This window comes from Cottoperca gobio, unplaced genomic scaffold, assembly GCF_900634415.1.
Source record: "Cottoperca gobio unplaced genomic scaffold, fCotGob3.1 fCotGob3_142arrow_ctg1, whole genome shotgun sequence".
Lineage (NCBI taxonomy): Eukaryota > Metazoa > Chordata > Actinopteri > Perciformes > Bovichtidae > Cottoperca > Cottoperca gobio.
The window spans coordinates 20669-36817 of record NW_021166804.1 but is presented as its reverse complement, the minus strand read 5'-3'; the positions used below and the strand labels follow the sequence as shown (position 1 = coordinate 36817).

General features: G+C 40.9%; 2 protein-coding genes across 2 annotated transcripts in view; both read left to right on the top strand.

Annotated features, from left to right (window-relative positions):
• The window catches only part of dgkaa (diacylglycerol kinase, alpha a), a 40795-nt gene extending 38213 nt beyond the window's left edge, over positions 1-2582 (top strand). The window contains exon 24 of the mRNA XM_029426233.1: positions 550-2582. Within this exon, the coding sequence (XP_029282093.1) occupies positions 550-630 (81 nt within the window). The 3' untranslated portion in view covers positions 631-2582. The remainder of the gene's footprint in view (positions 1-549) is intronic.
• Positions 2583-4606: 2024 nt separating this feature from the next.
• Positions 4607-15766, top strand: tamalin (trafficking regulator and scaffold protein tamalin). Its single transcript, XM_029426234.1, has 8 exons — positions 4607-4947; positions 7683-7735; positions 9351-9405; positions 10663-10765; positions 12237-12330; positions 13920-13986; positions 14735-14801; positions 15053-15766. The coding sequence occupies exons 1-8, from the start codon at positions 4735-4737 to the stop codon at positions 15514-15516; spliced, it is 1116 nt and encodes a 371-aa protein (XP_029282094.1). The 5' UTR covers positions 4607-4734; the 3' UTR covers positions 15517-15766.
• Positions 15767-16149: the final 383 nt, after the last annotated feature.

The following is a 16149-nucleotide window of genomic DNA, read 5'->3' as shown; positions in this document are numbered from 1 at the left end:
ACATTTGTCCAGTGTTGAGCGACAGCTAAAAGACTGTTGGGTCCTTTCCACAATGTTGTCACGAGGCCGAACAAAAAAACAAAGCGGATCCAGCAGAATGAGGACTTATATTAATATTGTGGTTTTGGATATTGTAATATGTGTCTTTCCCTGGTTTTAAAGGCTCTATTACAGTAAAGTGATGTTATCTACCAGACTACTCTGTTATCCACATGATGATTCAGCAAAGTCTCATTGTGTGAATATTTGGTAAAAGCACGAATCAATTCTACAATATCGATATTTAGTTGTTTTTTGATTTCCTCCACATCAATCAATCAAATGTTATTTATGAAGCCCAACATTACAAATGACACTTTTGTCTCAGCTGTACAGAAAACTCCACAGTTAAAGGGAAACTGTTAGAAAGCTCAGTGGACGAACATCGCAGCACGTTCCTCAACACTGGACCAACAAAAGAATCCTTACCAGCAACACAAAGGAATATAAATGTTTTTGATTTGGTTGTATTGTAATGTACGGGACGTGTTTCGCTTCCTATGTTTCCAGATTCACATCACACACAAGAATCAGGCCAGCATGTTGATGGGTCCTCAGGCCAAGTCTTCCGGCTTCTTCGCCTACAAATGAAACGTCTGCGGAGCGACCGCGTGCACTCGCTCATTGTAAATAGAGGACTGACACTTTCTAAGATATATAAACTCAGTTTGAATGTGTATGCTGTAGAATAATCATAATAACTGCATCTCTGTAACCAAAGCATGGCGCAGTGTGAAGACTTCTGCTCTCAGTGTTATTAGGACTCTCGCTGCCGCCGTCTTCACAGTTAGTGGGAACGCTGCTCTGTAGAAACTTAACGTGACGTTTAAAGTAAAGTATATTCAGCTTCATGTGCCTTTAAAGTCTCTTCCCTATAGTTTTGCTTTGGTAGAAGACCTGCAGAGCTCTGTGGACGTGCACTTCATCCGTGTCGTGTTGCTGTTTCCGTTGCGGCTGTAGAGATGCTGTGAAAATCGGATATATAAAATGTTTGTGTCGATTTGGAAACAAAAGCCAAGGTTTGGATGAGATTACGTTTGAGATCGTGGATGAAGTTATTTCACTTTTCTTTTTTTTGTTTTACATTCTACGGAGTCTGGAAGTGACCAAAGAGGAAGAAAAATATATCGAGGATCAGGATTCATGCAACCAGATATAATTAGTGAACTCAATTTAATTAAATTGTTCCAACGATTTTATTAATTAACTCTCTGAATGAAAACAAGAGTAAAAGCTGGAGGTGGTGCATCATGGGAGTTTGGTGTGGTGGTGCATCAGCAGTGCATCATGGGAGTTCGGTGTGGTGGTGCAGCAGCGGTGCGTCATGGGAGTTTGGTGTGGCGGTGCAGCAGCGGTGCATCATGGGAGTTTGGTGTGGCGGTGCAGCAGCGGTGCATCATGGGAGTTCTTCTCCTGTTGTATAAACTAAATATATCACATAATACAATCGTTTTTAGACCATTTAATGCAGAAATGTTACACATTATACACGAGGCCAAGTCATTCCAGCCGCCTCCTGCTGAAAGCTTCACTTTATTTTAGGGATAAATTATTAAAACATGTCAACACTTGCTTTGCAAGGGATTGTTATTAATAAAAGGCTCATTAAAATTATATTTAGCTCGTGGATTTGATCCTCAGCAATATGCTGCGGTCGACTTTATAGTTGGTCAGTTAAAGACTCTGGAAAACGTCGTGGTGGATGTTTGCATACTCGGTTATTTGATGAGCTAGCAGCTAATGTCGCTAACAATCATCTTAATTCAGCTTAAAGCTGTTGTGCTGCTCTCGTGTTCATGCTTTAACCAAAAGCGGGAGCGATTTATTCATTCATTCGACCTTTATTTAAATCTCAAAGTTATGCCGTAATTTTCAGTTATGTTGGGAGCTCAATTAAAACAGAAAAACAAAAACAAAACAAGAAGATTAAAGAGAAAACAAAGAACCAAACTACAGAACTCCGTTAAAAACATTCAGAATCATGGTTTTAAATCAACATAAAGTTACAATTTAATATGTTTTAATGTGTGTTGTAAAATGTTACAAGTAAAAATAAAAGCAATTTTCATCAAATGTTGTGTTTGCACATGAGACTTCCAGCGTGAACGAATCAATCAAAATGTAATTAAATTAAAGCCTCGATTGAATTACTTCTTCTCTCTGTGGTCACTCCGGGGGCTCCGTACGTTTCAGGAGATACTTGAAAGTGTTTTGGGGAACAGTAACAGGACAGTGTGTGTGTGTGTGTGTGTGTGTGTGCGTGTGTGTGTGTGTGTGTGTGTGTGTGTGTGTGTGTGTGTGTGTGTGTGTGTGTGTGTGTGTGTGTGTGTGTGTGTGTGTGTGTGTGTGAGGGCAGGAAGCAGAGATCTGTTCACTTATAACTTATAAATTGCGACGAGTCTGATTTGAATCTGTTGGTTTAAATATGTTTTCTTATTTAAATGCTTAGTGAGTCATATCATTTCAATATATCTGGAAGATATTTTATGTAATAAGCCTGAAATAACACACTGTAAAGATTTTAATAAATCATCAGGACTTCAGTGTTTCTCTCATTATTTACTCATCATGTGGGAGATGATCTCCTCCTCCACCACCAGGGGGCGTCGTCCACTCTTTATTCTCTGCAACATGATCCACAAAATAAAGTTTCTCTGCCTCTTTAAGACTTAACTCTTCTGCTACAACTTAATCTCTTTGTTGTCAAAGCAAGAATTTGTGCTGAGAATAAATATTAGTTTTCTCTGAGTAATATCACCCCTTAACTTTTAATGAGAGGTTGGTCTGCCAGCAACAAATGCTGCCTTCAAGTGCTGTTGGACAAATCAGTACTGTATGTTTGGAAACTTTGCCAACAGCTGCTGGTCAGAGGGATTTTTCACAATTGTTTGTATATAAAATAAAACAATAAATTAAATAATTATGTCACATATGGGCCGTACAAACACCTATTCTTAGCTGGCGGGAAAATACTAAAGCTTTGACGCTGCAAACATTTTACTGAAACGTGAAGTCTGGATGAAGCAGGTTCAGAGTGTTGCATGTTGTTCACATGTCAAAGGTTTGTACAGATTCTGGATCTGTCTTTGTATCACTCCATAAATCACTAAATCCTGTCAACACACAGAACTCTGTGCATCTCCTGCATGTAGTGAGTGTAGCGTGTATAACATGAGCTGTGAGTGACATGTGAACAAAGCCCTCTGCACAAAGCTTCAGAATATAGAGAGGAATGAAAGTGGAAAGTTTGGTGTATGTAAGTGCTGCTGAAGTGGAGACTTCTGCTGAAGAGTGTGAGAAAAAGCTCCTTTAGAGATATGTATTGTAACATTCATACATGTTGTACACACTACAGGTGAACAGAGTCATACATGTTGTACACACTACAGGTGAACAGAGTCATACATGTTGTACACACTACAGGTGAACAGAGTCATACATGTTGTACACACTACAGGTGAACAGGGTCATACATGTTGTACACACTACAGGTGAACAGGGTCATACATGTTGTACACACTACAGGTGAACAGAGTCATACATGTTGTACACACTACAGGTGAACAGGGTCATACATGTTGTACACACTACAGGTGAACAGGGTCATACATGTTGTACACACTACAGGTGAACAGAGTCATACATGTTGTACACACTACAGGTGAACAGGGTCATACATGTTGTACACACTACAGGTGAACAGGGTCATACATGTTGTACACACTACAGGTGAACAGGGTCATACATGTTGTACACACTACAGGTGAACAGAGTCATACATGTTGTACACACTACAGGTGAACAGGGTCATACATGTTGTACACACTACAGGTGAACAGAGTCATACATGTTGTACACACTACAGGTGAACAGAGTCATACATGTTGTACACACTACAGGTGAACAGAGTCATACATGTTGTACACACTACAGGTGAACAGAGTCATACATGTTGTACACACTACAGGTGAACAGGGTCATACATGTTGTACACACTACAGGTGAACAGAGTCATACATGTTGTACACACTACAGGTGAACAGGGTCATACATGTTGTACACACTACAGGTGAACAGAGTCATACATGTTGTACACACTACAGGTGAACAGAGTCATACATGTTGTACACACTACAGGTGAACAGGGTCAAACATGTAACTAACAGATATCATGAAGCTTCCCCACTTCATGACTCACATCAACACAGTTTATATTACAAGTGTTTAATATGTACATGAGGCGTTATGTAATGTAGCTGTGGAGAGTTTAAATCTACACACACACACACACACACACACTCTGATGTTCTCATGTTCCTCTCGTCTGAAGAACACGAGTAGAGTTTGCTGTTTCTTCCTCTTTTTGCTTCTAATTTCCAAAATAAAACTCTTTTTTTGCTGCTTTTACAAACTCAAAACATGAAACACTTTAATTTCCTGAACTGTGAAGCAGGAACATCCGAGGTGCACCTGAAGGCAGCAGAAAGAGGATGCACGTCAACATCCCTATTGGCACTCATTCGTGTCCTTCACAGTAAAAGCCCCCGCCCCCCCCCCCACACAGCCTCTTCAGCAGAAACACTCTCAACTGCTTGTAGTTTGTCGGCTCCACGTTGAGGCTCACAGCTCGCGCAGCATCTCACGCTCGCTTGTTGTTATTTATCACTTCTTTCCAAACACTTGTTCCGGCTCCACATGACGTTCAGGCGGCTGAAGAAGCGGAACTCCGGCGGGCCGGACTCTGGCGGGCCGGACTCCGGACCCGCATCGCAAGAGAGCGACATTTATTTCCTCTCGTCTAAGTCGGACAGCTGCGGGACTGCGGAGCTGCAGACGAGCTGCTCCGAGGTTTACAACTACAAGACCCTGGCGTACTCCGGGGGGACGCTGCCCCGCAGCTCCAGGAAGGTCAGGACGCATCACGCATCACGCATCACGCATCACTGTCTGCACAGCTTTGTGTTCTCTGCTCTCAGAGTTTTCTAAAGCTGTAATTGTTCTTGATATCAACTTTCTCCACTTTACAGGCAGAACATTTGAATATCACTTGTTGCTGTTGGGTTTCCTGATTATTCACCTGCCTGGAGTTGGATGTTCTTTGTACTGATGTCCGTGGTTTACAGCAGCTTTATATAAGTTTATCTAAAAGTAAACGATTAATCGATGGAAAACTTCCTTGATAATCGATTAAAGTCGTTTTTCATGCTAAAATGCTGCTTTTCTCTGTTTTATATCATATTAAAGGCACAAAACAAGACATTTAAAGACGTCAGCTCCGACTTGTTTGTTACTTTGTTACTTTGTTACTATTTTCTGACATTTTATAAACAAATGTTATGCAAAAACATGGAGATGTTCATGCTTTTCTCTGTTTTATATCATATCAAAGTGAATATCTTTGTGTTTAAAGACCTGAGAAACAGTTAGAGGCATGTTTAGCTGCAGCTTCTGATCAGCTGGTTCTCAGTATCTCCAGAGGTCAGCTCCACTTAGAGGTCAACAGTAGCCGGTCCATCCTCCTGCGGACCACCCACACTCTGATTTATGAAGTGTCAGGCACACGAACTAAAACGATGATGACATGAGCAACAAAAGGTTCAGCTCACAGATATCTGGAGGAGAAGAACAAATAACTTCTTTACTTTGAGCGATGATGGAATATAGTGACGTTATTATGATACTTGCTTAGAGATGATGCTTTTGGTGTAAAGTGGCCCCAGTGCATGCTGCAACTAACGATTATTTTCATTTTCAATTAATCTCCCAATAGTTTGGTGTATAAAATGTCACTTTAATCTGATATAACCTGAGATTAGCAGCGGATCTCCATATTTGAAAGGCTGGAAACAAACTTTAAAGACATTTCTGCAGGAAAAGTTACTTTGAACTTCACAGATTTAAGATTTTACAATTAAAGTGTGATCAAAATGTAATTCTGTGCTGCAGATTAAACTATCCATCAAGTGTTTTAAATGTTCTCTATCACAATAAAAGCATCCGTAATAACATCCAATAATAATATATATAATAATGTTAACTCTCTGTACTCAACATGTACTAATACTTTGGTACTTTTACTTAATTAACATTATTATAATTAGTGTTTTTACTGCAGTGATCTCGATTCTTCCACCACAGCTTTGTGGATAAATGTGTTTTTTACTGTAACAAACAACAAGAGGAGAAAGTGCAGACTCCGCTAACGTTAGCATAATACTTTACGCAACAGTAATGTAACTCGTCAGCGAGGAGGGACATCCTTCATTCTTCAGCTAGTGTTGAACTGATCCAGACTAACATGTCGTTCACCTTAAAACTCTGGATTTGTGCGCTCTTATTTTGAAATAAAAGCCACATCTAGAATCTTATAAAGGAGCTCAGTTAATCTGATTAACATATTTCTCCTGTGAGTTATGTAACAAACAATAAAATGAGTTGAATAGTAACTTGCAGTCTGTATTTATGATGCAGGAACATTTCAGAATGTTTAACACAAATCTTATGAGACTGAAATATGTCCCTGAGAGATGATGTGCAGCAGAAGTATGAAGTAGTACAGTACTTAATTACTCTCCACTGCTAAGTTTCTACAACGGTGCATTGTGTACACACACACACACACACACGCGCGCACACACACACACACACACACAGCCTCCCCCGCCGCTCTCTCAGGGTCTGTGGGAATAAATGCAGTCTTTGAGACGGGACAATCCTGCAAGTGTTGGGACATAAAGAAAGCAACATTTTACTGCTGCAGCACAAAGACGGCTTTCATAGCTGCAGCATTTGAACATGATTGAGTTGGAGAACAGACGAGGATTGATTGTGAGGGTTTCATGGAGCTTCTGCACAGAACGCTTCCTTAGTTACTCAGGTAGCCGCTGACCCGCCGCTCCCTCAATGGACTTATTGTGCCGCTGCGTCTTATTTACAGTGCGGCAATATACGAGTCTACGTTTCCTCCACGGCGTGTATCTGACGGCTTTACGAATCCAGACGTTTGCACGAAACATTGGAGCTGCAACGATGAGTTCCTCCTGAAATGTCTTTAAATTTGTTTCCAGCCTCTCAGATCTGGAGGGTTCTGCTCAAAGGGACGAGACGTTTAAAGACGTCTGCTGGACTGAGATGATCCTCACGCTAGTGTCTAGAAGATCATCGTTATGTGCAGCGCTACACAACATGTGAAGCGTTTATAAAGATTCATTAATTGTTCCAGAAGTTTTCAGTACTTTTTATTTTTAATACTTTAAGTACATTTGTACTAACGATTATTTTCATTATCGATTAATCTGCTGATTATTTTCTAGATTTAAAGGATTTAAAAGTCTTGTTTTGAATTCACTTTGAAATGATAAAACTCAGAACAGATGTTCTCTGTAATCAATAAAAGGTTTAAAGTTCTGCAGCTCTAAAAGGTTTCAGTACTTTCAGCTCCTGATGGTTCTTAGTTTGACACTGTGGCACGTGTAGTTCTGATGTGACTGAAGTAAACAAACCGTTCCTCTGATGCTCCAGTGAAACACAGCGTTGATGGTGTTCAGGAGGCCCTGGAAGTGTTGTGGGGAAACCCCTGACGAGTCACGCTGGTAACTTCACGCAGGTGTCTCACGCTTCCTCCTTTTGTTTTCTCCTCGCAGGGCGGCGGACTGCAGAAGTGGAAACCTTTAACTCTGACACCTGAACCACAAAGGTACAAGATCTTCTTCTTCTCCTCCTTCTTCTTCTTCTTCTTCTTCTTCTTCTTCTTCTTCTTCTTCTTCTTCTTCTTCTTCTCTATATATATATATATATGATAGTATATAGATAATATATAGGAATATAGAATATAGTATGATATATAGAGATATATCATAGTTATTATATATATATATTATGATATAGTTATATATAGATAGAGATATAGTTATATAGAGATATATTATAGTTAGATATTTATATAGATGATTTATTTAGATTATATATATATATTATTTATATATATATATAGTATATTATATATATATATTTATATATATGTATAGATATATTTATTGATTTATATAATATATATATATATATATATGTATGATATATATATGTATATATAATATTTATATATGTGTATATATATATATATATTTATATATATTTTTTATTCTTATTTCTCTATTCTCTCTATCTCTATTTTCTATCTGTTTTCTCTTTTTCTCTCTCTCTCTTCTCTCTCTTTCTTTCTGTCTCTCTCTCTCTTTCTTTCTTTTGTTCTCTTCTCTCTCTCTTTATACTCTTTTATATATATGTGTATATATATATATATATATATATATGTATATATATATATATATATATATATATATATATATATATATATATATATATATATATATATATATATATATATATAAAATCTACTAGTTGATGAGTCAGCCGGCCGGTTGATATGCTATACATTGTTTCGTAGTTTAATTTCTGCAACATGTTTGATGACTTTAAGGATGAATGATAACACGTGTACTTGTTGGTTGCAGCTCCACTGAAAGGCTTTTATTCCAGCACTCATCCATAAAGATGGCCACCTTTGTGTTGCATGAGATTCTTTGAGGGTCTTCATGAATTTTCATGTTTTGCTGCCTGCGCACGAGGAGCCGCATTGACGCGCGTCGTTCCAACAGACCCTCGTACTGTCCCACACAGAAGACGTCCTGTGCGGCCGAGATGTCTCGTTATTCAATTTAGATAAGAACGCACGTGAAGAGGAATCCAGAGCTAAACATCTCGTTGACCTCCTGTCAGCCGCGTCCTGCGTACATTCACTGAGTCTGTATGTCATGAATACCTCGAGCCCAGACAGACACTTGGACCGTAACGTCCCACAGTGACTGGATTTAAGTGGAACTCCACTGATTGGACACATTACATCCTGGAGCTTTAGATGACGTCTCGTTTTATCCGACCAACAGTCCAACAGGGCAGCAAAGGGCCACGGGTCGAACCCTAGAAACAGCATGTCACTGTTGCTCTCAGCGGATTCATTCAAAGCTTCCCAGTTGTGCTGAGCAGCGCAGAATTTAATGTTTTTTACAGGTTCTGCTTCGTGCAACCGGATTATTTCTGACAATTCTTTTAAATGAGACCTGTAGAATAAGGAGATTTCACACCTGACAGATGACTTTAAAGACTTTAAAGGAACCTGCGAGCGTCCAAACGTTTCATCGTGTGTGCTTGAAAAGTGCTTTAAACAAACAACGAATTAAATCACATTAAGTTCACAAGAAGATAGAAAAAAGATATTTGTAATAAAATGACAAAATGTCCTTGTTTTCCAGAAAGGTGGTGGTGCTGGAGAAGAAGGAGGAGGAGACGTTTGGTTTTGAGATCCAGGTAAGTGTGTGTGTGTGTGTGTGTGTGGCGGGTGAAAGGTCGTCCAGTGTTCGTCCCATGACTCGAGGCCCGCCGTGTGGTTTCTTCACACGCTCACATGTAATACCTGCTCGCTCTCAGCAGGCCGGCGCTTCACGCTCTCAGTATCTCCTCATCTCTCGCCTCGCAGCGCCGCAGCCTCACAATGTCGCCTCTGTCCCACAGACGCCATTCTTTACATAGTTCCCTAAAGGGGTTAAATGTGGATTTGTTGAAGTTTCTGCGAGTGTGAGGAAAAGACATATTGTTCTATTTCTGGTTTTGGATGGAGGTTCCCGCCCTTCCTGTCCGCCTGAGGCCAGAAGGAAGTGAGCGCATGAGGCCGGGCACGTGTTCCTGCCTCGCTGTGTTAATGTGCAGCCGAGGATGCAAATGTCATATTTGCCTTTCAGCCATATTTGCGTTGTTCTGTGTTTATCTGTCAGGCGGCGGAGCAGGAAGTGTTGGATCCATGTTTTAAAGGCTCGATAACTAAAGTCTTTAAATGTTCTGTTGCTTTAAGTGGATATAAAACAGGATTTAAAGAGTTTTGTGATCATTTTACTGTCGATAAATAAACGTTGCAGCTCTAATAAACATGTAAAGATACCCAGATTTAAATGACACATTGCAGGTTTAAAAATAGTTTAAACATTTGGGATAGTAAACAACACAACTAAATATAAAACATATTTTATTATACGTGTGAAGTTCATAACGATGCAGAATGTAAACTTGAACTGACGTCCGACTGAAACAAGAAGAACAGAAACATGTGGAAGTAACGACAAACGGTTTCCACGACGACCAAATATTAGTTCAATAACGCGTTGCTATGACAACGTTCTCTCGTATCTCATTATTATTTGACACTTCTGTAATTGTGTTCTCATCTTTATCCTCATGAATTCACAAAGTCTGAAGATCTCGTGTCGCTCTGCTGAAGATGAACTTATGAATATATTCCTGCTCGACGTTTCTCCGTCTCTTACAATGAAAGTGCGTTTACTGACGGGAGCGTAGCCCTAACCTTTGCTGTGACCTTTAAAGCACGTGTTCCTGTCAGCGCTGTTTCAAAAGCTGTTCTTTAGACACTCTGCATGTTCGTCTCTGCACCGTCACTTCCTGCAGAAGTGAAGTTGCATTGTTTCTGAAACAACATTGTGTAAGATGATTCCTACTCATGCAGCAGAAGCAAGTCTTTAAGAAGCGTTCTTCAGAGTGATGCTTGTCTTTCAGACGTACGGCCTGCACCACCAGGACCAGAACTCGGTGGAGATGTGCACGTTTGTGTGCAAAGTGCACGACGACAGCCCGGCGCTGGAAGCGGGACTTAAAGTTGGTGAGTTTGTGTTTTTGTATTGAAGCCTAAAATAACTTGGAAAGTGCCGGTCACAGAGCGGAGGGGAAGTGAGCTCGTTCTCTTCTCGTGTACCGAACGTCAACAGAGGTTTCAGTCGGCGCCTCTCACCGACGTGTCGGGCAGTAAAGACAGACGCTCGGCTGCTGTTTCAACAAAGCGTTATTTTTATTTGGCAAACGTCACTTAATTAAATTAAATAAAAAAATTAAAATAAATCCTCGAAGCGAGAAACGTTGATTCGATTTGAAGTTCCTTTTTATTTATAGATCTTTTGATTGATGAAGGAGCAGAACGCACCTTCCCATTGAAGTCAACGTAGCAGGACGGTCAGAGCAGCCATTTTTATTTCCCCGTCATAGTGTGACGACTTCAGAGGCCGACCGTCACTGAGGTCAAGTTACACGAGTCGTAACGTAACGAAGCAGAGAGTCGAATCAAATAACTTAACGTCACAGGAAGCACGTTAACAATTCCACCAGCTGCTGTCGAGTGAGAAATACAGCCTGATTAAAGAACTGCAGTAATCTCAGGTGTCGGGTGATTTTATTTTATTTTATTTTATTTTATTTTATTTTATTTTATTTTATTTTATTTTATTTTATTTTATTTTATTTCATTTTATTTCATTTCATTTCATTTCATTTCATTTCATTTCATTTCATTTTATTTTATTTTATTTATTTTTTATTTTTTTATTCTATTTTTATTTATTTTAATAATTTTATTTTATAATAACTCATTTAAGAAGTTTGATTTTAGTGCCATTTTAGGAGTTTTAAGCATATTTTGACGATTATCCGGATAAAATGGTGCATTTATTTAGATCTTAAGTCTCCATGTCGTCCCCTTCACGCCTCGTGCTGGAGACTACGTACTCTCAAACAGGAGCTAAAGAAGTCGATTAAACCGGCGTTTTAAAATCGTTCTCGCGGTGCGGAGACGATAAAGAGGGTTCGGGTTCTGTGTGTTCTGTCCTGAGGTTTTCATCCTGATACATTTCTGTCTGGTCTTCAAACTCGTCAGTGTGACGACGAAAAAGAGGAAGGTGGTGCTCGGCGTCCTTCCTCCATCAGACCTCCTGCGTAGGTCACTTCAGGTTTCACTTCCTACATTCCTCGCATGCTCGCTCTATTGTTCCCCGGGTCTCTCGCTGCGAACGCGCTGACTTCATCACACGCAGCAGGGCGGGCGGGGGTTGTGGAAAGAGGAATTAAGAAACTTCTCTGTGCAGAAACCTCACAGGAGAGTTCACACCACATCTGACTCACGACATGACTCTCATGTATAAATAAAACACATGTGGCTTTAACGTGTCTTAAATAAGCTTCAGTGACGCGCCACGACTGCACACGACTGCACACGACTGCATGTGTGTTGCACATGTGGAGGTTTGAAGTGCACGCTGACTGTGTGTGTGTGTGTGTGTGTGTGTGTGTGTGTGTGTGCGCAGGGGACACCATCACAAGTGTGAACGAGGCCACCGTGGAGGGGTTTCGGCACAAGGACATCGTGCAGCTCATCAGGTCGTGCGGGAACACACTCAGGTACAGACGGAAGTGTTTCAGAAACTTATTTCAGTTTGTTTGTTCCTGCAGAAAAAAAAAGAATTAATTTACTTTAAATTAAGAACTTATTTGGTGTTAAAAATGTCTTAAATCTAACTTAACTCAAGTTGTAGGAACCCGGTTTGTTTCTCAGGTTTTTAATTTATTCATAAACATATTAATCAAAAGTCGAACAAGTAATTTTGATGTTTAAAAGTATAATATGTTACTGACGTTATAAAAGAAGTTGTGTTCTTACAACTAAAACATTTGCTTTTCCAGCTTCTGAGATGTGAGGACTAACAATAATAATAATAATATAATAATTCTAATAGTAATAATATTACTAACAATAACAATAATAATATAATAATAATAATAATAATAACAATAATAATAATAATAATATTACTAAAAATAACAATAATAATAATATTTCTAATAATAATAATAATATTTCTAATAATAATAATAATAACAATAATAATAATAATAATAATAACAATAATAATAATAATAATAATAATAATAATAACAATAATAATATAATAATAATAAAGACTGAAGACTGCAGGCGCGTTGAGCAGCAGGTCACAGCGAGAGACGAAGCTTTTAAAAGAAGTTAAACGGGCACAGAAGTCCATCTTATATTCCTTCATTAACCCGACGCAGCAGCTGGCGCTTCTGTCGTTTTGTTTTTATGTAAATGTTTTTTAAAGTTCTCTTTTAAATTCTCATTCTATTCGATAACTGCAGATGTTCAGTCGTCATGTTGTCAAGAGTTCAAACTTCTGTCTTTTCTAGATTAATCGTTAGGAAATATTTAAATAAGTTTATAAAATATGATGAATTTAAAGACCTAACAAAATAAAAGCCATCTGGAAACTTCTCACGGTTATTAAATGTAATACTTTAACTTCCTCATGGACGATGATTCATGGTTTGGTTTTTAAAAAGTACGAGAATATTGAGACACGTCCCACTTCCCGTCCAAACGGACGTCTCTAAACGTTCTGTCCCTTTAATTTGATATAAAACATGTGGAGACGTTAAAGACGTGTTGCAGTTCTGATGTTCACGCTGGCAGATCAGAAGTTTCAAGAGAATCAAGAGATTTAGTTTTAAGTCTTTTTTGAGTTGAAATAGATTTTTGAAGCATATTAAGCATCTCCAACATCGCAGTTGGGATTTGACGTCTGGCGGCGGCGTTAAGTGCTCCTCCTCCTCCTCAGCTTGTAAAAGATTAAAAGCACAGTGACCGCGGCCCCCCCCCCGCCTGCACGCTGCGGGAGCTGCTGCACGTGAGGTGAACCGCATCAGAGCGGGCGTTTTATGGACTGACATCAAGTTACTCTCACAACTGGATCGACTGTTAAAGTGAAAACGAGCTCGTGGAGCTCAAAGGATCCGCCGCCCCGAAGTGTCTCAGTGGAAACTCTTCTTCCTCACCCTCCTCACCCTCCTCACCCTCCTCCCCCTCCTCACCCTCCTCCCCCTCCTCTTGTAAACCGACACCAGACGCTTTTATAGCGTCTTGTACTTTTTATTCATGCTTCCTGTCGCTGATGAACTCGTCTGCTTCTCCGCAGGCTGGAGACGGTTTACAGCGACTCCATCCGGAAAGCGGAGATGGAAGCGCGGCTGCAGTATCTGAAGGTGAGTGACACCCCCCCACACACACACACACACACCCCCCCCCCACACACACACACACACACACACACCTGTCTCCCCCACAGCAGCACCTGTTGCATCAGCCGTCCACTGACCGCTGTTTAAAAGCTGTCAGCCTCCCCCCAAAGATTACAGCAGCTGTCCTGCTCTAATCCCCCCCCCCACAGCCGCTTCATGAGACTAATCCAGCGTTTCAAAGATTAACCTGCTGCTGCACTTTACACGCTTCACATGAAGATGCTGCTGCATGTTTCTCACTCAGTGCGACTGTAAGAGTACAACAGCGAGTCCCAGCGGCTCGTCACGTGCACGTGCACGTGCACGTGCACGTGCACGTGCCCCGCCTCTTTATTAACGTCACTTCTTCGGGTTCTGGAGAATGAAGTGTCGACTTGCTGGGAATAAATAGTTTAATGAATTCATGGCACACTTTTAAAATGACAGACTTTCTAATCTTCGGGCTTTGGGGGGCAGGGCTTCAGTATCTTTCCTTGAAATCCTTGAAAGTTTGTGAATTTGGGAGGAGAAATGTTGTCTTGAATGTTTACATTCTGTGCAAGAATATACTTTGAAGTTGTTTTGGTGTTTTTATTTGCTTGTGTAAAGTTCTCTGATTAAACTTGTGTTCCTCATCTGACGAGCCTGGACGTCTGCGTGCATCATGTGAAGTCCTTGTTCGTGAGAGGTTTTAAGTTTCACATGCTTCACCGTATCTCGTCTTCGTTTGTAGCAAACTCTTCACGAGAAATGGGATGAGTATCGGTCGCTGATGGTGCAGGAGCAGAGGCTGGTTCATGGTACGTTTCATTACTGCACGTCACCAGGGTGATGCATTAAACTAAACAAGAGAAGTAACGAAAGACAAAGAATGTTGTATATGTTGTTATTTAATGATATATAATATATATAAATATGAATGTCTCACAGTATGTCATATATGTGTATATCATTAAATGAGTAAAGCTCATGTTCTCAGAATCAGAGCCTCGTACTCGCGCCTGTGTGTGCAGGTAAATCCTAAATTAAAATGCTAACTGCTCTCCTGCAGGCATAGTGCTGAGTGACGCTGCAGTGTACGAGTCCCTGGAGTCCGCAGGCGTGTACGGCAGCCTGGGCACCCCCAGCCCCGCCGCTCAGAGAGCCCTGCGCTGCACCGGCAGCACCAGCAGCAGCGCCAGCTTTCTCAGCACGGCCACCGAGGACGACCCGCTCTACCAGACCTGCCTGTACCAGGCGGACGGCAGCGTGGACTCCGACAAGAAGAAGGAGAAGACGAGGCAGCAGCGCATCCGACCCGCCAGCGAGCTCTTCACCGCGGCCAAGACGCAGCTGACCCGCAGCGCCAGCACCCGCAGCTACATGAGGGGCTCTTCGTCGGCCCCCTCGGGGGAGAAGCAGGGAGGATTCAACTCGCTGCAGAGGAAGCCCAAACAGAAAAGCTTCCGCAGGCGCCTCCTCAAATTCATCCCGGGTTTGAACCGGCCGCTGGAGGAGGAGGAGAGCAAACTGTGAGCAGCAGAGACTGAAAGCACCGCTGTCGGACTAAAGGAGCACAGAGAAGGCGTCTGCAGCTGGACAGAACTTTAAGTTATTTAATTTATTCTTCTTTATGTACAGAATGAAGGATTTTCCCGTTTCTTCTGCATGCACCAACTTTTATTTACAGTAAATTAGGGGTTGTGATTGTTTCAACATTTTGTACGTTATATCTTTATATCTTTAGAGGATTCACAGTTTCCTAAAAATAAAAAAGTGATTTTCAGATTCTACGCTCGTTATTTAGTGCAACAAGTGTTTGTGTCGTAGTTTGTGCTGCTCCATGTGATGCTGTGTTAAATATAGCAAGCCTTCGTTTCAACTGATCACTCGAGTTCTGGAGGTCAGCGTCTGCTTTGGGATGGTTTGAGGCTCTTTGTGGTGCGAGGTATCCAGAAAGGAGGCTGTTGTATCGGCGATGACACAGTTGATTGTTGAGCAGCAGAGTGAGGAATGTGCAGAGAAAGGCATGACCCGAAATACCAAACACAACCGCTCTTTCAGCTCCTGCAGACCAGCGCTGATTCCTCCTCTTCCACGCTCACATATTCCCATGGCGGCTTGTGTGTGTGTGTGTGTGTGTGTGTGTGTGTGTGTGTGTGTGTGTGT